Source organism: Cordyceps fumosorosea (genome assembly GCF_001636725.1).
Source record: "Cordyceps fumosorosea ARSEF 2679 chromosome Unknown scaffold_12, whole genome shotgun sequence".
NCBI classification, from domain to species: Eukaryota; Fungi; Ascomycota; class Sordariomycetes; order Hypocreales; family Cordycipitaceae; genus Cordyceps; species Cordyceps fumosorosea.
Genome location: NW_017387312.1, coordinates 504,175 through 523,944, shown reverse-complemented (window position 1 = coordinate 523,944; position 19,770 = coordinate 504,175). Strand labels below are relative to the sequence as shown.

General features: G+C 56.2%; 8 protein-coding genes across 8 annotated transcripts; 6 read left to right on the top strand and 2 right to left on the bottom strand.

The window, feature by feature from the left end:
* Positions 1-951: 951 nt before the first annotated feature.
* On the top strand, positions 952-1,665 carry ISF_05264 (hypothetical protein; the record flags this gene model as incomplete). Its single annotated transcript, XM_018848869.1, has 3 exons — positions 952-1,057; positions 1,115-1,203; positions 1,288-1,665. The coding sequence occupies 3 exons, from the start codon at positions 952-954 to the stop codon at positions 1,663-1,665; spliced, it is 573 nt and encodes a 190-aa protein (XP_018704005.1).
* Positions 1,666-3,873: 2,208 nt separating this feature from the next.
* On the top strand, positions 3,874-5,571 carry ISF_05263 (sn-1,2-diacylglycerol cholinephosphotransferase; the record flags this gene model as incomplete). The annotated part of the gene is made up of 4 exons (XM_018848868.1): positions 3,874-3,961; positions 4,107-4,216; positions 4,394-4,519; positions 4,579-5,571. 4 exons carry the CDS (start codon positions 3,874-3,876, stop codon positions 5,569-5,571), a joined length of 1,317 nt encoding a protein of 438 aa, XP_018704004.1.
* A 764-nt stretch (positions 5,572-6,335) lies between these two features.
* On the top strand, positions 6,336-7,496 carry ISF_05262 (glutaminyl cyclase; the record flags this gene model as incomplete). The annotated part of the gene is made up of 1 exon (XM_018848867.1): positions 6,336-7,496. One exon carries the CDS (start codon positions 6,336-6,338, stop codon positions 7,494-7,496), a length of 1,161 nt encoding a protein of 386 aa, XP_018704003.1.
* A 387-nt stretch (positions 7,497-7,883) lies between these two features.
* Positions 7,884-8,983, top strand: ISF_05261 (Ribophorin II; the record flags this gene model as incomplete). The annotated part of the gene is made up of 4 exons (XM_018848866.1): positions 7,884-8,008; positions 8,103-8,301; positions 8,392-8,676; positions 8,744-8,983. 4 exons carry the CDS (start codon positions 7,884-7,886, stop codon positions 8,981-8,983), a joined length of 849 nt encoding a protein of 282 aa, XP_018704002.1.
* A 1,742-nt stretch (positions 8,984-10,725) lies between these two features.
* Positions 10,726-12,083, top strand: ISF_05260 (glycylpeptide N-tetradecanoyltransferase; the record flags this gene model as incomplete). Its single annotated transcript, XM_018848865.1, has 2 exons — positions 10,726-10,917; positions 11,049-12,083. 2 exons carry the CDS (start codon positions 10,726-10,728, stop codon positions 12,081-12,083), a joined length of 1,227 nt encoding a protein of 408 aa, XP_018704001.1.
* A 389-nt stretch (positions 12,084-12,472) lies between these two features.
* ISF_05259 (Myristoyl-CoA:protein N-myristoyltransferase) lies at positions 12,473-14,066 on the bottom strand (the record flags this gene model as incomplete). The annotated part of the gene is made up of 2 exons (XM_018848864.1): positions 12,473-13,460; positions 13,519-14,066. The coding sequence occupies 2 exons, from the start codon at positions 14,064-14,066 to the stop codon at positions 12,473-12,475; spliced, it is 1,536 nt and encodes a 511-aa protein (XP_018704000.1).
* A 678-nt stretch (positions 14,067-14,744) lies between these two features.
* ISF_05258 (alpha/beta hydrolase fold-1) lies at positions 14,745-16,164 on the bottom strand (the record flags this gene model as incomplete). The annotated part of the gene is made up of 6 exons (XM_018848863.1): positions 14,745-14,809; positions 14,855-15,554; positions 15,618-15,625; positions 15,709-15,876; positions 15,936-16,009; positions 16,061-16,164. 6 exons carry the CDS (start codon positions 16,162-16,164, stop codon positions 14,745-14,747), a joined length of 1,119 nt encoding a protein of 372 aa, XP_018703999.1.
* A 1,139-nt stretch (positions 16,165-17,303) lies between these two features.
* ISF_05257 (hypothetical protein) lies at positions 17,304-19,547 on the top strand (the record flags this gene model as incomplete). Its single annotated transcript, XM_018848862.1, has 2 exons — positions 17,304-17,581; positions 17,657-19,547. 2 exons carry the CDS (start codon positions 17,304-17,306, stop codon positions 19,545-19,547), a joined length of 2,169 nt encoding a protein of 722 aa, XP_018703998.1.
* Positions 19,548-19,770: the final 223 nt, after the last annotated feature.

The following is a 19,770-nucleotide window of genomic DNA, read 5'->3' as shown; positions in this document are numbered from 1 at the left end:
TGAAAGAAGCGATTCACACCCATGCAACCCGCATGTTCGTGCTCTCTGGCGATGGCCTGTTCCAGTAAGATGAGCTCTCATCTATTTAGTGGCGCAAAAGCAAGCAGCGCTGTGGCCTTTGTGGGTATTCGCTGGGACTCGGCAGCGCTCAAGCTTGCTTGCTTGGGCGGGGGCCAAGATGCCATGAAGCGAATAAACTTTTATTCTAATATTAATATTAAAAATGACCGCTATTGAGACGGTTGCTCTCCCAGGAGTACGGGGGCTGCTGCGAGGTGATAGGTCGAAACTGCGGTAACCCGTCGCTCCGGAGCGGCGCGGTGCGCCACACACACACAAGCGGATAGGATAGGCATGCGGAATCTCGTCTCTGCGGCGAACCGACGACCCTGGGTTATTTCATTGTGCGAGCATGGGCTGCAACATGATCCCTGGCATCGCCGCATGGAGGCCCGGCCTTGTCCTCCAACTCCAAGCGGACCAAGCCGTTTTGGTGGGTAGACAAGTTGGTTATAATCTGGCTGTCTCTCCTGCAGCCCGTTCGAGTCTCAACTTTTTTTGCTTTGCTGATTGTACCATCTTCTAGTTGCTCACCCCTCGAAAGTTTTCTCCTTCGCTCGCTCTTGATCAACTTCTATTCTTCTCTTCGTTTCGTCTCTCTCGTTGACGCATTTTGTTCCTGTTCTTTTTTAGCGTGCATACTGTATCTTCCGATCAGCAACACTCGCTTCTCCTTGATACTCGACTGAATACTTGGAGTTTCTCTTTTTGGTGAGATTGCACACAGTCCCGGAGCCTACCTGGTATTCTTGACGGGCTAGCCGTGAATTAACTGTGAATCACCATCTAGACCATTCAGCCAGTCTAGCACCTTGGACTGCAACTGAAGAATTCGAACCCGATCCTTCATCTTCTCGGAACTGCAACCTCTCCCAACTCCAAAAAATAGCCATGGTTTCATTCAAAACGACGGGCATCGTCGCCGCTGCGGCTCTTGCCACGCTCGCTCAGGCCGATTACCAGATTGACCCATCCACAGTGCCCCTTGCTACCCGACGTAAGTTTATCAACCAAACCGGAGACCCAGCCCTCCATTGCTGACTGATAATGCCAGAGCGATGGTGTCGTGACGAGAAGCTCACCTGCCCCTTGATCTGCCAGCAGACCGAGCCGCGCACTACCCTTGTCAACGACTGCGACCCTGTACGTCTACTCTTGATGGATGACTTGCTGAAGCTGAACCCTCCCAAGTGGCGTGCGTGAATCGATGCTAAAACCCAAGCATAGGAGACCCTGCAGTACGGCTGCCTCTGCGGCGACAACAAGCAGCCTAACGTGTCCGAGTACAGCCTGAGCATGCCCTACTACGTCTGCACCGAATGGGGCCGCCAGTGCGTCGCCAAGTGCAACAACAATAACGTGTGCGCCTCCGACTGCCTCCAGAACCACCCGTGCGGCGCGACCAACCCGCAGCGCCAGAACGCCTCGGCAACGTCGACGCAAGGGGCAACGGCCACCCAGACCGGCAGCGACGGCCTCTACACCGGGCCGCCCGGCTCGAGCAGCGACAAGAAGACCGGCGCGGGCTCGGCCCTTGAGGCCGGACGCTCGTGGGGATTCGCCGTGGTGTTTGTCGGCATGTTTGCTGGCTTCGCCATGCTGTGAGGGGCCCATGAGCTGAGATGAAGAAGGTTCTTGCTCATTCTAATAGCATCGGTTGGACTGCTGAGTTTCTGTTGCGTTGAGTGCATCTATACAATAATTTTTTTTCGAGCCGAGGTAGTTGGACGCATATATTAGCGAAGCGATACTTTAATACTAATAATACTCCGTTACGCAGCGAAACAATTGGAGATTGGAACGTCGGTGAGATCATGTGCTGTGAGCGGAGGAAGAGGGAAACGGGGATGCTACTCAGTGAGGCATGTGTGGCGAGTGACGACCATGTTGCTGTTGGATGGGCGGCTGTGATGCGGATTCAGCGTGCAGGATATGGCCTGCGACACCCGACTCGACGCCTCAATTATCTTGGCAGTGCTCGTGGAGCTTGTGAAGAAATTAGTGATGCCGTTCTGGTGGTATTCGGGCACTGGGCTGGCACCAATGCGGTGTGGTGGACTAACGAAGGAGCGAATCGCGGCAGTCATGTTTCGGCTGTTGAAACTGACAAACGTCTGTTAAAAACTAAGCAGACTACTGAGCGTATATTGCCACTTGAAAAGGCATATTGGCGAGCCGTTAAGTGATCGACAAGAGCCACCAACGCAAGGCTGGCTGGCATCGGCTGAAGCGTGGCGGGGCAACTTGCTGGCGATGGGGACATCTATCCGGATGTAACGCCGACTTTGCAGCTCACCAGGCTAGAAAAAAGGCAGAAGCTTTAGGTGTTAGCTGCAGTGGCGTCTTGTCACACGACACTGTTGGGTTCCTGGAGGCGGGGGAAATAGGGACATCGGGACGCTGCTCAAGGCAGGCGGGGAAGTGTCGATGGAGGCGGGGAAACGAAGAACTCTTGGGGTCGAGCTGAACGTGGGTAAATATATATCAAGATGGAACTTTTTTGTCTTGGAGGGTGGAGAGTTATCGCTCTCTATGGGCCGGTTTTAACCAGTGAGGAAGCCGGTGACGTACACTTGCGTGGGAGGCAGGAGCAGGAGCAGGAGCGGGAGGTGCGAGATGCGGTGTGATGTGATTGTGCAGCAGCTACATCTTGATTTAGGCGTTGGCGACGGTATGTGATTTGTCTTTTTGACGATGCTGTTTCCGATTTTCATGTCGCTTTTCCGGCGCCTTAGTAGTTCCTGTGTTATAGATGCGGTCATTACGCGTTGCATAGTGACTTGGTGAGACAGAGGCACAGAATCAAGATGCGGCAAGTTCCTCACAACCACATGCTCCACTGTCACGCGCCGTTCCTCGGTTCCTGCAGAACAGCGGTCTGCTGTAACTACCTTTTATTAGCGCCTGGAGGCTGGCTGCTTGCTGGCGATTAACGTCTCCAAAGGCTTTTAACCGAGTAAAGGGAATGGTGTCAAAGAAAAGGGAAACTAGAGGTTGAGAAAGAGAAAGAGAAAAAGAAAGGGACAAGGGAGAAAAGGAAAAAGTTGAAACAAAAACAGGATGCAAGAATGTAATAGACACGGGAGTAAGATTATACCTGGCTATCATGCTTCTTCCGCTCTGCCTCTGGTGGCTGCCGACACCTTCACGTGTTGGATGCAGTGGAATTGCAGCGCCGAGTTACAGTGTTAGTTTGCCTGTTAGTATCTGTAGGATGGCGCCTGCAGGACGGGCCAAGGGACCCAATTAGCGTCGTCAGCTGCTAAATCTTCAAGTTTGTGGCTGGATCCGTCCCTCTGCTTCTGCTGAAGCCACAGTGAGGTACCCTGGGAGGCACCGAGTTCAGCGCCGTTCCCGAGGCTCACAGCGGCCTGCACACCACCAAAGACCACCAAAGGCAACCCCCCTAAAGCGGCCCCTTCCATCAATTATTTTTTTTTATACTTCCTCCCAAGCCAAAGACGAATTAGCGCTCTCCAATTGCTGGGCCTCATGCACCCACCAAATCTTGCACCAGCGAATCGACTCGTCCTCCTTGCGCATGTTGGTTTCCTCAACAAACTGCACGGCTCCCCGACATCTGCAACCCAAGTCTTTCCTACCTACCACTAACCTCACTAGGCCATTGCCAACTGGTTGGCGCCTCACACCCGCTCTTTTTTTTTTTTCCCCTTGCAGCTCAGTCAATCAGTGGCACGCGCACACCCCATACACACGGCAGCCAGCTTCTGCTCTCACACGCCTTGACACACTTCTTTTATATGCTCTCCTCGCCCACCCACCCCCCGCTTTGTCTTCCCATAGCTACCCATCATGTCGTCGACGGCTGACGAGTCGCTACCGCTATTCCACGAGAACACTGCTGGCCAAGGCCAACAAGACAACATGGTCCCCAACACCAGTATGTTTCTCCTCTTCCTTCCCCTGATTCGAGACGTCATCATCCGTCCGCTCTGTCGCAGGCCTGCGTCCCGGCCTCTGACCGGAGCTCTGCCTACCAACCTTTGCGCACGCACGTGTCAACACCGTTGCTGACCCTCTCCCAGAAAAAGCCCAAATCGAATGCATTTCGGACGATGCCCTCATTCATCTCAAGTCCTACAAGTACTCCAGCGTCGACAAGTCGCCTGTCTCCAAGTACATTCTCGGTCCTTGGGTACGACATCCCGCCTACCCGGCCGCCACACGGCATCCGCCTCCGATACTCCCGCGCATACCCCGATCTCCCTCCCCTCGATTCATCTCTATACGAGGCTCTCTGCTCCGCTATACACTACCCAATACTGCTGATCACCAAATATCCGACGCAGATGCTAACACCCCATCGCTATAGTGGAACTTTTTCGTCACCCTGTTGCCGCTATGGATGGCTCCTAACATGGTGACTCTCGTCGGCTTCTTCTTCATCCTGGCCAATGTCGCTCTTCTTGTCGTCTATATCCCTGACCTAATCGGCCCCGTAAGTCGAAACTGAACCATTTGTGTTGCAGTTCTAATCCGTCGCTGACACCACTGCAGGGCCCTTCCTGGGTATATTTCAGTCTGGCTTTCGGCCTCTTCATGTACCAGACCATGGACAACGTCGATGGCAAGCAAGCCCGCAGAACCGGCACCTCGAGCGGCCTCGGCGAACTCTTCGACCACGGCATCGACTCTCTCAACTGCACCCTCGCTAGTCTTTTCCAGGTCGCCGCCATGGCTCTCGGCGCCTCCCCCGCCGGCGTCTTCACTGCTCTCTGCCCTTGCGTCGCCATGTTCTTCTCGACCTGGGAGACCTACCACACTCACACACTCTTCCTCGGGTTCATCAATGGCCCGACGGAAGGTTTGCTCATTGCTTGCGGCATCATGATTACTTCTGGCATTTGGGGCCCCGAGGTTTGGAGTCAGCCAATGGCAGGCATATTCGGCGACAGCCTGCCTGGTCTTTCTGAGCTGCTTGGCGACACGTCTGTCCGCGATATCTGGGTTCCCCTCGTCGCTGTTTCGCTGCTGGGCACGCACGTACCTTTTTGCGTCTTCAATGTCATCGATGCTCGCCGCAAACAGGGCCTTCCCGTCGCGCCCGTCTTCCTCGAACTTGCGCCCATGACCGTATTTACCGTCACTATCAGCGCCTGGCTCGCCTCGCCCTACAGCACACTTATGAAGGAGAACCACTTGGTCTTGTTCTGCTGCACCATGTCGTTTGTTTTTGGCCGGTTGACCACTAAGATGATCCTAGCCCACTTGACGCGCCAGCCCTTCCCTTACTGGACTGCCATGCTCTGGCCTCTGGTCGGCGGCGCTGTTCTCACCAACCTGCCTCACATCGGATTCCCGCAGCTGAGTGCTAGTCTCGAGGCCTACTACCTCTGGGCCTACTTTGTGTACGCCGCTATCCTTTATTTTCGCTGGGCCTTTGTCGTCGTCAACGCCATCTGCAACTTCCTGGGCATCAACGCGCTCACTATTCCCAAGGACAAGCAGATCGCCAACAAGCGCGCTCACGATGCTGCAAAGCTGCACTAAATCCAGAGCTGATGCACATGGCGAAGCCAGTCTTTTTTTTTTTCTACTTCACTTCTCGGGCTATTTGTCTGGCATTCAACATACGATGCCCGCCAGACACAAGACTTGCGAGTCTCCTGCAGTGCACTTCAATACACTCTGATACGACGGCACTTTCGATGCCGCTTTTGTGATATATGACTCAGGGATAAGGCGGCCCTAGAGCGTTGCATTTTTCCGGCGTATGGGAACTGTTGACAACGATTTTTACCGTTGTATACATAGAAACATATACTCATGGTTTATTGTAATTACTGTTAGTGCTGCGAGCGCTGTCATGATTCTACAAGTTCGAACCAAACTTTGACAAAAAGTGAATACAGCGAGGTTGGAGGCCAACTTCCTCTGCTACATATCGGTAGGTACCTAGATAGTTGGAATGGCATACTCAACCATCACTGTGTGGTGCGTGCATGCGTTGGTGAGACACGACCTCGGAGGCAGTACCTCTTGGCGGTGGCTGATCCACTAGTGTGGATAGTCGAGCAGCCATACATTACCTCAGCCTCTACGACACCATGGCTTGTTCTCTTACATCTACAGCTAATATCGAACAAATCTGCCAGTCGAATCTACCTTTCTAAGGGAAACACACATGCTATATATAGAAAAACCCCATAATCGACAACGCAATTCTAGGGACGAGCTCATTTAGAATGCGCAGCCGCTAGGCTTCAACTCGACACCGAATTGAAACACCAACCACCAACCACGACATAGGCAACATGCGGGCATCTGCGGCGCTCCTTTGGACCTTTGGGACGCTATCGTCCTTTGCGAGCGCAATTGCCGGCACGACACTCACTGATGACGACCTGCGCAACATCCCCTCGCCGGGCTCCGACTTTGACATCAAGGACGGCAAGCTGCTGGCGCCGATCCTGATCCCACGAGTGCCCGGGACGCCGGGCCAGACCCAGGCGCAGAAGCACTTGGTCGACTTCTTCGCGACACAATTGCCCGGGTGGGAAAGGACCTGGCACAACTCGACGTCGCGGACGCCGGCAACGGGCGACCGCGAGGTGCCGTTCGACAACCTCATCTTCCGGCGCGACCCGCCGTGGGCCAAGACGGGCGACGTCGGGCGGCTGACACTGGTGGCGCACTACGACAGCAAGCGGACGCCCGAGGGCTTCATCGGGGCGACGGACAGTGCGGCGCCGTGCGCGATGCTGCTGCACGCGGCGCGCAGCCTGGACGCGGCGCTGGCGGCGCGCTGGGCGGCGATGGAGGCGTCGGGCGAGGCGGACACGGCGCTGGAGCCGGCGGCCGGGGTGCAGATCATCTTCCTGGATGGCGAAGAGGCGTTCGTGCAGTGGACCGACGAAGACTCGCTGTACGGGGCGCGGGCGCTGGCGGAGCACTGGGAGCACGACTTCCACGCGCCCGCCTCCGCGTACCGCACGCCGCTCGGCGCCATCAGCCTGTTCGTGCTGCTGGACCTGCTCGGCGCGGAGGCGCCGTCGATCCCGTCGTACTTTGTCACGACGCACTGGGCGTACCGTAAGATGGCGCTGCTGGAGCGTCGCATGCGCGACCTGGGCCTGCTTGAGGTCGCGGGGCCGAGTCACGCGTTCCTGCCGGACGGGGAGGAGGAGGGGGCGGCGCAGCGGTTCGGCGCCGTACAGGATGACCATGTGCCGTTCATGCACCGCGGCGTCGACGTCCTCCACCTCATCCCCTCGCCGTTCCCGCGCGTCTGGCACACGCTCGACGACGACGGCGAGCACCTCCACATGCCTACGACCCGCGACTGGGCCAAGATCGTGACGGCGTTTGCGGCCGAGTGGCTCGACCTGACGGGGATGCTGCCCCAGCTGGGGCCGAAGAGGAACAAGCGGGCTGAGGCGGAACCGGTGCCTACGATGGAGCGCGCTGACTTGTGATTTTTCCGTGTTTGGCTCTGTTCTTATATGGTATCTCTGGCTGGGGCTTGGTGGATTTTATTGCGCTGCATTTTGACTTGGCGTTTGATAGCGGACTTTTCTACGCATCTTGGAAGATTGATGGAAACGTGCTTTGTAAGACAGAAATAAACCTCCATCATAAATAAAAAGACCTCATCAGTTCTCGTCCGACTTTCCTGCACGATGGTATCCTGATGCTTTCTCAGGCCAGGTCCCTGGACGGTGGGGCACTGGGCCAATCATACGCGACCTGCAGCAACCACGTAGCCACATTTGGGAAGCTCCCCCGGTGGGAGCTTGTGTGGCCTCTTCGAATGCTCAAACGACATCCGCGCAAAGCGACAAACCAACCCAATTCATCCTATAATGCGCATCTCGATCGCTGCAACGCTCTTGGCGCTCTCTAGCGCTGCCTCCGCCGCTACGCAATGGAGCTTCACCGACGGGTCCGTGACTGTCGCTGCCAAGGGCGGCGAGGGCGTCACTGAAAAGTACGAGACGAACACAGCTTGCCGCACACAAGACCATGATGCTTTCCTGGCGCATCAATTGGCGTTGGGAATGAGAACTGATGTTTTGATATAGGTTTTCCGCCGCCTCCCGCGCCAAGAATCAGGTCGATCTGGGCCACACCGGCTCGCTGAAGCTGTCCCTCACGGCCGAGGAGGGCGGCAAGGCCAAGCGCCCGCACCAGGCGTTCCTTGTCCTCCGCGAGGCGGCATCCGGGCTCGAGGCGCCGTTCCCTCTGACGATCAAGGAGTCGGGAAAGGGAAGTGTCAAGCTGGTACGGACCATACGTCTACGATGCACGCAAAATGGCAGAAGAAGGCAGAAACGAGAATTACACCAGTTTGGATGCTGACCAAAATTGCAGACGCAAAAGGATCTCCCTGTCCAACTCCTCCACTCGGCCGCGCCTTTAGAGGCCAAGATTGTGCTGGGCTCGTTCGGCTCCTCCAAGGCCATCGTGGCCTCCGTGTTTGACATTCAGGTCGTCCGCGACCCCAACAGCGCCAACACCTACGAATCGCCTCTGCGGTACGGAAAGCGCCCCGAGATTCACCACATCTTCCGCGCGGACCCGAAGAACCCGCCCAAGATTATCTCGCTCGCCTTTGCCGCCGCAGTTTTGGCCGCGATCCCAGTCCTATTTATCAGTGTAAGTGGGAAGAAACACTGTGATCGTCCGTTCCAATATTCTCGCTAACGAAGGTGCCTATTGACAGTGGCTTGCTCTCGGTGCGAATGTCAGCCACGCTGGGAAGGCCCTGAGCGCCGCCCCCATCTCGCACGCCGTGTTCTACGGCTCCATCCTGGCGATGGAGGGCGTCTTCTTCCTGTACTACAGCAGCTGGAACCTCTTCCAGACCCTGCCGGCGATTGCCGTCGTGGGCGTGGTTGCGTTCCTGAGCGGTAACAGCGCGCTGGGCGAAGTTCAGCAGCGCCGTCTAGCAGGCGAGAGATAGAGCTCTGAGAAGTGCATGCATCGTTTGTGGGCGCAACTGTGAGAGGGATAGGCAATGTGGTATTGAATCTATAGGGCCATCTCTCTTGTTACCTGGCTGCCGAGGCAAAAAAAAGGCCAGGGAAAAGAAGAGATGAAGTGGTAGCCGAAGTAAAACGGGGACGGGTTAGGTGAATTGAGGGGAGGGGCCGTTTTGTGGCATGCGGAGACGACGAGGGGAACAAGACAGATGGCCTTGCAAGGGTAGAATAAATAAGAGCAAGAGTGCAAAATGGATTTTGCTTAAAATAAGAAGCTGCATGTATTTCAGGAAAAAGGATGGGTGATCGCAACAGGGATTCAGAGGGTTGGCTGCGCCATGTCCGAAAATAACCCCCGAACCCAAGGACACCCCAAACGAGGGGCGAATTGTGAAAGTCTATTAGCCGAGGAAGTGTTGGAGATGCCGGAGCCGAAAATCCAAAGCCGGACGCCGTTCCCGTATCAGGATGGGCTTGGGTGCCGAGCTGGGCCGAACGATGGATGGCGAAGCGTGCTAAGAAGCAGTCCAAACGGTGAGAGGGAATGTCATTGGTGTGATGAGGGGCATTTATTAATCATTTTGTAAAAAAAATTCAACTGTAGATTAAGAGTAGAAAACTGTATGCAAGTGAGAGGGAAAATGCGGCTGAAATCTGGCTCGGCAACAGCTACAACCGGGGGCGGCAGCCGGGCTGCGGTCCTCCCCCCCCCTCTTCCTCCAAAAGAAAGCTCTGAGGCGAACCCCGGCTCTTTCTGCTGAACCCCAGACCTCAACCCGGTCCCCCCTTTTGCACCTTGGCAGTAGCAGTAAATAATTCAAAGAGACGTGATGTCAGATGTTAATATGAAGCCTGGAGAAATGCGTACTCGGCTAGACAGACATGCGGGTAGCACAGACAGCGCACGATACCCATGGCCCGCTGACCTAAAACGTAGAGGTAGACCTCTCGAGGCAAGATAACGTCGCAACGGCCGCGGTTCGAGTCAGTCTGGGCGACGAAAGGTCTCCGCACACCGATCTCACTCACGTATCGGGCCTTGTTAGTCAGGAAAAGAAGGTCCTTGGCTTGTTTCTTGCCTCCTTTCTGCGGGGGTCCCAAGACAAGGAAAGAAAGACACATAGAGGCAACAAGTGGCGGCGGGGAATTCCTCTAGTGCATCTATGTATGTGTACTCCGTAGTACCTACCCCAAAACAACTGTTCTCGCTCTTGAACCCGTACATTCCCTCGACTCTCTTCCTATCTCTTTGATTATTCCTTATCCTGTCATAAATTTATTTTATCCATTCATAACTCTATCTCGGCTCTTTCCGCCTCCGGCCCCTTTGTCAAGTAGCCGTTAACTATCTGTCGCCCCTCCTCCCCTCCCCAAATTATAACCAGCCGCCGCGCCTCGGCCGACAGACAACCTACCGACAGCGCTTCTCAAGATAAGAGACGGACAGCCTGCCTGCATAGCCATGGCTTCGGAGTAAGTTGGTCGAGATAACTGAACCCCTTGCATATTTATCACGCGTCTTTTTTCTATCATCATTCCTTTTTCATACTTTTGTCCTTGTGGTCGCTGCGCATCTTCCTTGGTTGTCTTGCGACGTACACTCGCCTTGCGCCGCCGGCCCCGTGTGTCTGTTAGCCTCGGCAACAGAAAACGAAGCAAACGACCAGCGACAGCACCGCATTGGAAGCACGAGAGTGAATCGACAGCAAAAAGTATAGCACTCATGACTTACCAACCGCCGTATAGTGCTTTTCGCGCCCCGTCGCTGGACGAGACGCTCAACCATCCGGCGTTTCCCGGCGCCAAATGGAGCCTCATACCAGACAGCCAAGGGAAGGCCACCGTCGCCAAGGACCGCTCAGGGCCGATTGATATTGCCTGGCAGATCCACGGCCACGGGCCGGTAAAGATTGTGGTACGTGTGAGAATTATTGGGAGATGTGTGTCGTTGCGCCCTCGAAGAACAACAGGCCCCCCAGAGTTTGGGGGTGACGACACTCAACATGACATGGGACAACACTGGCTGACATGCAACCGCTCTCACAGCTCATCATGGGCCTCGCCGCCAGCCTGAACGCCTGGCAGCGGCAGACGTGCTACTTTGGCCATGACCACGCCGACAAGTACACCATGCTGCTGCTCGACAACCGTGGTGTCGGCACCAGCGACAAGCCGCTCGCGCGCTACACGACGACCGAGATGGCCGCCGACGTCGTCGAGGTGCTCGACCAGATCGGCTGGACCGAACCGCGCTCGATCCACGTCATCGGAATGTCGCTCGGCGGCATGATTGCTCAGGAGCTCGCCTGCGCGCACCCGCGCCGCCTGCGCAGCCTGACCCTGCTGTGCACCACCGCCGCGCTCGAGAGCGACCGCCCCGCGCTCGAGACGCTTTGTGACCGCTTCGACCTGCTGCGGCCAAAGGGGCTGGAGCGCATCATCCACGACACCGCCCACCGCCTGTTCCCGCGCGCATGGCTCGTCGCCCCCGATGAGGCGGCCAACCTGCCCTCGCCGCACGCCACGCGCCGCTGCGGTCCCGCGCCGCCGCCAAGAACAACGACGAATAACAATACAACGACGGCGACGATGCTCCGGCCCAACGACAGCGGCGTGGACCTGTCGCCGTCGTCCGAGGGCTCCATGGCCGAGGCCATGGAAAAGGGCCTCGACCTCAACGGCACCGGCACCGGCACTGGCGGCGAGGAGATGCGCGCGTACCGCCGCTTCGGCAGCAACTTCCAGCGGTACCAGGCTGAGGAGATGACCAAGTACTACCCGCCCAACGTCTTCTCGCGGCAGGGCCTGCTGTGCCAGCTTGCCGCCGTCGTCGGCCACCGCAAGTCGGCGTCGCAGCTGCGCGACATGGCCGACGCCGTCGGTCGTGAGCGCATCCTCGTCCTCCACGGCACCGACGACCGCATGATCGGCGCCAACAACGGCGAGAAGCTCATTCGCATGATCCACCCCAGCGTCGGCCTCATCGTCGACGGCATGGGCCACGCGCCCATCATGGAGCGTGCCGCCTGGTTCAACGAGCTCATGGAGACGCGGCTGGCCGCCTGGTCCCAGATGGACTAAAGACGAACCCTCTGTTTTGCTCTCAAATACACCCCCCGAAATCGTTCTTTTTTCAGATTCTTGTTTGGATTTCTTTTTAGTCATTTATTCCCCCTCTCTCCCGCAGGTTGGATGATGATATGTGCAATGTTTTGGGCCGTCCTGACAGGCGAAACCGCATTTGATGCGTAGGAGGGACGGTCGGCTATCGGCGCTCATGGTTGTTCTGGGAAGCATTTGTTGCATACATGTATGCAAAAAACTCTGTAGCAGTTACAATTTCACGTCTTTTCATGTGCCTTTGCATGTCCTAATTTTACTCGTATTTTTTGGGGTTGAGTATTTACGTATTTCAAATTCAATTGCCTTCCACCTTCCCGCCTTCTGTCTGTCGAGGATGGACCCGTCACTCACGGAAGGACAAGGCCAACGCCGCTCAGGTGCTTCTCATCCAGCTGGCCGTTGGCGTCCATGCCGCTGCTGATGGCCTTTGTGCGGTAGTTGAACAGGTAGTAGTGCAGCTGGCCGTCGCCGCGGGCAAACTTTTGCTGGTCGAGGAAGAGCGCGTTGTCCATGAGCGTCAGCGCGTTGAAGACGTCAAACTTTTCCTTCTTGGCCATGATGAGGGCGTCGCCGACGAGCGCGTTGAGGCGGGCCTTGAGCGCCGCGCGGTCCTCGGGCTCCGCCAGGCCCGTCTCGGTCGCGTAGTAGAAGAGGTACGCGACGCGCAGCACGTTGTGCCGCGCGTTCTTGATCACCGACGACTCGACGCAGTAGAAGGAGACGAAGTCGGTGACCTTTCCGTCGGCGCCCTCGACGACGTACGTCCACACGACCTGCTCGCCGCTGGGCTCGACCTTGGGCACGAGCCAGTGCGCGACCTCAGCCTCGGAGAGCTCCGGCGCGATGTCGTAGCGCTTCTTGGCGTAGCGCCGCTGGAGGTCGACGACGGCCGCGACGTCCCCGGCGCGCATGGTGCGCCAGCCCTTGGTGCTCGTCGATTCGGGCACCGCGTACTTGCGCACCTGGTACTGCGGCTTGCTGCCGTGCGGCAGGTAGCTGAAGCCGACCTCGTACAGCTTCTGCCAGTTGAGCGGGCGGTGGTAGTACTGGCACGTGCTGACTGGCCGCGGCAGCACGACGCCCGCCGTGTAGAGGCCCTGCCACACGCCCTCGAGGTTGCTGATGCGCGTCACCTCCTTGATGAGCACCGGCGCCAGCCGCTTGCCGCGCAGCTTCTTGTGCACGCATAGGAAGTTGACCTCGGAGCAGGTTATGACCTGGTCGCGCACGCGGAGGTGAACCGGGATGGCCGAGATGAAGGCCACGAGCTTCCGAGACTGCGAGGCGCGGACGCCCACATGGTACCTCTTGTCCCAGCCGGGAGCCATCATGGCCCTTTGCGTCGAGCGGTTAGCATGTCCCTCCGAATATCCGTGGTCGATGGCGAGCTTACCATCGGAGGATTGAGGGCGAGTAGTTGAAGCGGAATGTCGAGTCGTCGTCCTCGACGTAGTGGCCGTTGAGCAGCTCGTAGACCTCCTTGATCTCCTCATCGCTGGTTAGGTCTATGGTGACCCATTCGAAGCCGCTGACGAGGCCGGCGGGCTCCTTGGAGATGTCTTCGACCTTTTGGATCTTGAGCGGCCCGTCCGGCACGGCCTGGTTCTCGTCGAAGCGCGGCACGGGCTGGGTGGCCCAGAACTTGTACGAGGCCATGTCCTTGACGTTCTTGCCACTGGCTGCGAGGCCTGACATGACGTCCTCGAGCCGCATCTTCTTGAGCATCTCGGCCGCCTGATCCGGTGTCGGGTTGGAGGAGCCGGTGGCCTGCACCACCTCTTGCGCCAGCGCAGGGTTCAGCGCGATGAGCTCTGAGAGCTGCTGCGGGGAGAGGGTGTCGAGGATCCGCTGCATGTCCTTGGTAGTTTGTTGCCCGCTGGCGTCGCTACTGCTACCGCTGCCGCTTGGCGCATCCGCTGGTTTCTTGCCATCCGAGGCCATTGTATTTCTCGTTCGCGGGCCGTCCGTGGAGGTTGTTGGGGGAATGTTAATGGCCAGGTAGCTGTATTGATCGGTGGTGGGGTTCGGGTTTTCCTGCCCCGCGTTTCGGTTTTGGCGGCTGTCGAGCTAGTTGTACTTGCCATCTTGTGCTTGGCTTACACGCCGCCGAGCTATTTGAACAAAGTAATAAAGAGGTGGTGTGCCTTGGATAAAAACTATAGAAGAATATGAGTATTTAGATCAATCACTAGGAGTTTGAAGTGATTGTTCTTTGAACAAAACTTTACGCCTCCGTGGGCTCCGAAGCCTTACACTCCGTGTGCTGTGAGGAGAGAATGAAAACTACATATCGATTCTGCTTTAAGTTATGTAACATCAGCAAACCCTTCTACTAATAGTTTAGTCAACACATTGAAAATCACCCCCACCTCGAGCTCTTATGTTGCCAGTGGTAGACGGAAGAGGACTCAGCTTTCCTTGCTATCACACAGCCGAAATGGGCTGCCTGGAATTGGGCCATCAGAGTATGTAGATCAATACACGAATATTTGCACGAAAAGTATGTAAATAGAGTTCCGATAGACTTCGGAGCTGGCCTCTGGAAAAAAAAAAGGAAGCGTTGGACGGCATTTCTGGCTAGTAGGGATTTGTTTGTCCTCTCTTACGACATGTACGGACTCAATCGTCAAAACAGCGCTGGACGGCCATAATCATGTTGGAAGATCCCATGATGTAATTGTGTCCTAGAAGTATTAGATTTTAGCTGTACTTTGTCAGGGTTCACGTACCACCATAGGGAACTAGCTCCTGTCGAATGATAATATCAGGTTCCGCTTTCCATGTCGTCACGGCTGCATCTTCGCCTTTGTGAATTGTTCTCTGCTCTTTCATGGCGCCGAACTCAGCCTCGTCAACACTGCCGACAAGCTCACCGGCAGCTGCTTTGAAGAGCTTGTTGTCCTCGGTGTATGGGATATCAGAATCGTCCTTTGCATGCAATAGACTCAAGCGAAGACGCGTTTTCGATTGACGGACAATCCTGACTAGACGATCGGCGGAGTGCCACTTGTCAATGACGAAGCGATCCAAAAGCTTGACGAAAGCCGGCCAGTAGCTGAACGGACCGAGCAGGGGCACGATGCCACCCATGCGATAGCCGCCAATCATGGTAGCTAGGTCGCTGAAACCGGCCACAAGAACAATTCCTGCAAACTCGACACCCTGTGCGGAGTATATTTCCGCAACGCCACTTGCTACGGCTGTTCCCAAGCTCTGGCCGAGAATGACGATACGGCTAGGAGGGACACCTGCCTCATTAATTGCCCATTCGACCAGTGCACGCGCATCCTGAATCAGGCCAGCCTCGCTCGGCATGCCAGTCGAGTAGCCAAATCCGCGGTAGTCAATAGATAGGACATGGTACGAGCTGGTATCGGTCAGTGCGTGGAAGGTCTCGGGCCGCATGCCCTGAGCAATGTGCCCAGCATTCTGCATGCGATGTCAGCGATGTGGGAGTGTTAAACAAGGAATACAGCCGTGGAGGATTCATACTCCATGAACTGCAGACAACCCGTTAGTAATTTCACCACCCGAAAGACAGATTGGCACTTGCATGATAGTATGAGCCTTGCCTGGGGATCACCCTTTAAGAGTTTAAAGGCCTCCGTCTCGGTAATGTCTGCAGCCAAACCCGAAGGCTGGACGGCTAGGCTATTCTCATTTTTGTAATACAGTGGAAGTGGGAGAATATGCCAGGCATATATTGACTCTTGATCTTGTGTTGTGAGAGTGAATGGCGTGACCTGGTTTTCTACAGGGCAGGTTAGTGACGGGGGAGGGGACGGCGCGCATGGGGAGGTTAAGTCGTACTGGCGAAGCCCCAGTAGGTAGGCTCATTCACGTCATATAGGAAGAGAGTATTTATTTTGTGAGCGTACAACGCGCTGCCTGACTTAGCTGAGACGCCGTTTTACAAGAAGCGGCGGATAACATACTGACGCTGGACAGACGGGATTGTGGCGACGCCAAGCAAGACCGCGTAGAAGAGGAAAGGGGCGGCTCCAATGGCCAGGGTGGTGGTGAGGAGCGTTGGAGCCATGATGATGAGGTGATTTCCGCTCTCGCTCGCGCTTCTGAGCACAAGGCGGCGGCGCAGCAGACCCTCGTCGACACGGGGCGGATTGGATGAGTGATTAGGTGTAGGTGGTTGTACTCTCTGGGCAGAGCGCGCGGTGCGTGGCACAGCAGTAGCACCGGGTTACGGTTGGTGGATGGGGTGGGCAGGGTGTGCCGACGACATGGGTTGGAGAAGAGGAGGAAAGAGACCTGTGCCGCACGTACGATAAGGTAGATCTTGATTTATTTTTTCTCTTATTATTCTTCGCTTATTCTGCAATAAAGTTCATTTCCAGATCTGGACTTCTGGTATCTGTGAGTCGCATGGACTGCAAGGCCATGTGCCTGAGAGGTGTGTCTTGTCGCGTTTCAGTGTGGGTCGGGACGTGGTATAGCCGCCGAGTTGGAGTGGATTTTTTAGTGGCTTGGTGCTTTGAAGGCTTTGGAGGAGGGAAAGCTTGCTTTTTAGCGGCTGGCCAGCACCGCTCTAACTCACAGGTTGCACCGTCATGGCCTGTCGTGGTGGCTGCATGACCCGCAAAGCCCGCTGTAAAGTTACCTGCAACACGGCAAATGCGCTGCGCCGACCTGCCCTCCAGCGTCTCTCTAGCGGCGGAACCCAGGCTCTGGCGGCGGCCAATCCCAGCTCGGACCTGACCTTGGTTGGCTGCTCTCGCCGTCCTGGCCGACATTTCAAGGTTCCAGTGGGCTTGGGGCTGCCGGCTCCGCCTGGCGCGTGGGCCAATCAGGCTGCGCGCTCAACTCAGTGCCCTACACTGCCGCTGGCTCGCTCCTACGCGGACCTTAACGGGCACTTGCAGCGCGCTGGCTCGCTGCACTGCGCTGCACTGCTCTGCACTGCTGCACTGGACCTGGAGCACCTTTTGATTTGACAGCCCTGTCTGGCCGCTCCGTTTCCCGCCCTTCCACCTCAACCCAGGTCAACCTCTCTCTTCCAACCTCCAAGGCAGGCCGCCCCTTTGCTTCCAACACGAGACAGAGACTGTGGCTGCTTCACTCCGCAACACTCAAAGGCAGCTCGCTCTGCATCCCCGTCAGTATCATGGTTTGCTAGTCTCTCGCCGCGTCCTAGGCCTGCCCATCTCACCACTCTTTGCTTCCATGGAGAGGAAGAGAAAGTTGCCGGCCCGGGCTGCGGCCCGCGCAGAGCAGCTCGCCAAGCGCCGCAATGCTTCAACTCGCGACCGTACAAAGACTCCCACTCCTGCTTCTACGCCAACGCGCCCCGAGCCTGTTGTCGAGGAGTTGCCGCCCACGCCGCCGCCGCCGCCGCCGCCGCCGTTGCCAACATCTGTCGAGCCAGGCAAGCCGTTGCCCACCATCGAGGTCGCCCAGTCCCACAACCTGTCCTCAGAGGAATACCAATCCATCTCAGAAAGGTCCGTACCTCCAATGGCTGCACACCACCCCCCCAATTCATTCGTCTCCCCGTGCTGACTTGTCCTTTCCCACAGTGGCGTGCTAGCCGAGTCGCTTGCGCGATCGAGACAACGATGGATCAGCGAAGGCCTCTTCGAAAAGTACTGGACAAAGCCACACAAGAAAAAGGGCGTACTCATTGAGGATCCTAAGAACCCCCCAAAAGACTCCATGACCAAGATTGGTAATGTCACAATTACCATCGAACCGCACATTGTCGAGGCAACTATGTACGCGGTTAAAGGCCCCAAGCAAAAACCTACAGCCCAAGCGCTTCAAAAACCACCGCAGCAACAAGCAGCTCGGCCTATAATTCAGTACGGCCCTGCGAATGGCACCATGCCGCCACCCGCACAGCCACACAGTGTACCGAGTCCTATCAACCGGCCAGCGTCGACGCATTCCCCTTCACTACAAGGGTCAACCCCCCAGTCTGGTACCCAGCCAACAAGCCAACAGGCGGCCGCATCGCCCGCACCAAAGAGCGCCACGCCCAACGCAGGCAGTGTGCAGCGCTTCCCGAAACCGTCAAGCCAACCACAAGGAGCTGCTGCTAGTTCCGCGACGGGAGCAGCGACAGCGCCTGCAAACCCTGCGGCTTCTCCTGCCACCCCACAGCCCCGAGTAACGCATACAACCGCCCCCGGACCATCCCAGCAAGCCGCTCCTCAGAGGACTTCTGCGACTCCAGGTGCCAGTCCTGCGCCCGCAGCAGCAAAACCCACTACAACAGACCCTGTCATTGCGCTTCTCGCCCAAAAAGCCTCAACCGACCCGGAGTTGCGAGACCTCATGAAACGTGTTGCAGTTGGCCAAGCTAAACCCGGTGAACTTGCCCATTTTCAAAAGATCATCGACCAATTGAACGCCGAGTACAAGAGTAAAGGCGGCCAGCAAGGCCCGTCGGCCGATAGGCTGCTGGTGGATGGCAGGACCGTCAAGTACTTTGCAGAGGAGGTCCGCACAATTCTTGACATTGTATTGGCTTCAAATCCAAACCAAAAGTCAAGTGAGCTGCGCCCACCTCCTGGAAGTGACCCTCTCGTTGTTCTGTTGGTCAAAACTGCCCTTGAAGATATGCGCACGAGAGATATGATTCGCAGAATCGCTGAAGGCCGCCCCGGAAACACGGACGCGACAGATCTTAAGGAGATTCTCGACCGTCTCAACAGAGACGCAAAGACAGCTCCCCAAGGCTTTCAGGCTCAGCCACCAGGGCGACAGATCACTCCCAACGGTGTTCCCAACAACGGCATGAGAATGCAGCAACCCCACACCATGAACAACACGAACTCCCAACAGTCTATGCGCGCAAAAGCCCCAGCATCTGCCTCTAGACCGGATATTGCTGCAGTAGTTTTTGATTTTGGAGCGGGCGATCGATTTTTGTTTCCCAAATTCAGCATCTTGGAGTTTCTGCCCACCGCATCAGGTCAACAAGTGGTCGCGTCTTTCCTTATCGTGCGCAAAGGGAGTACGTCTGAGTACGGAGGCGATCCTCAGCTCGACTACTACCAACCGGTGACTATTCGTCTCCAGACAAATGTTGGTAGGCATCTAGAAAATCTCGCGAGGGCCGTGGCTCCACAGGAGGAGGTCAGAAGATATATGGACGACGTTATGGACAACATGACTCGTGCTGAGTATGTTCTTTTGGCCATGCAGCTGCCTCGCCAGGCCTATGATCCCGACGAAGAGGTCGGGACGACTGAGGTTACGGGAAATAACAGCCCAACTTCCAGTGCGGATCAAGACAAGGCGGAAATCATAAAGCCTGGCGTGTTGTGGACAGTAAGTGCTGGGTCCAACAGATCGTCGATGACCCCATCACGCCAGATCCCTCGCATCGACGCCGAGGAGGAATCGCAGCAGAAGTACCAGCGACTCATTAGATCTATTGAAGAGAAGGAGTATGAGTACGTGTGAGGGACGAGGACAAGTCGATTGAGGAAAACATTCATTTGTTGGAGTAGATGTGAGCATCTCGTGTTTGGGTGGCACTATTGAATCTTTCGCTTGGTTGGGTTACTGGTTATTAATGGCGTTTAGGGAGAGAGGTTTCTGTATGAGATACATGACACACTGTACATAGCCAAGACAAACGGCCGTAAAAGCTTACCTATTATTCAATCCGACATTTCTGTACGAC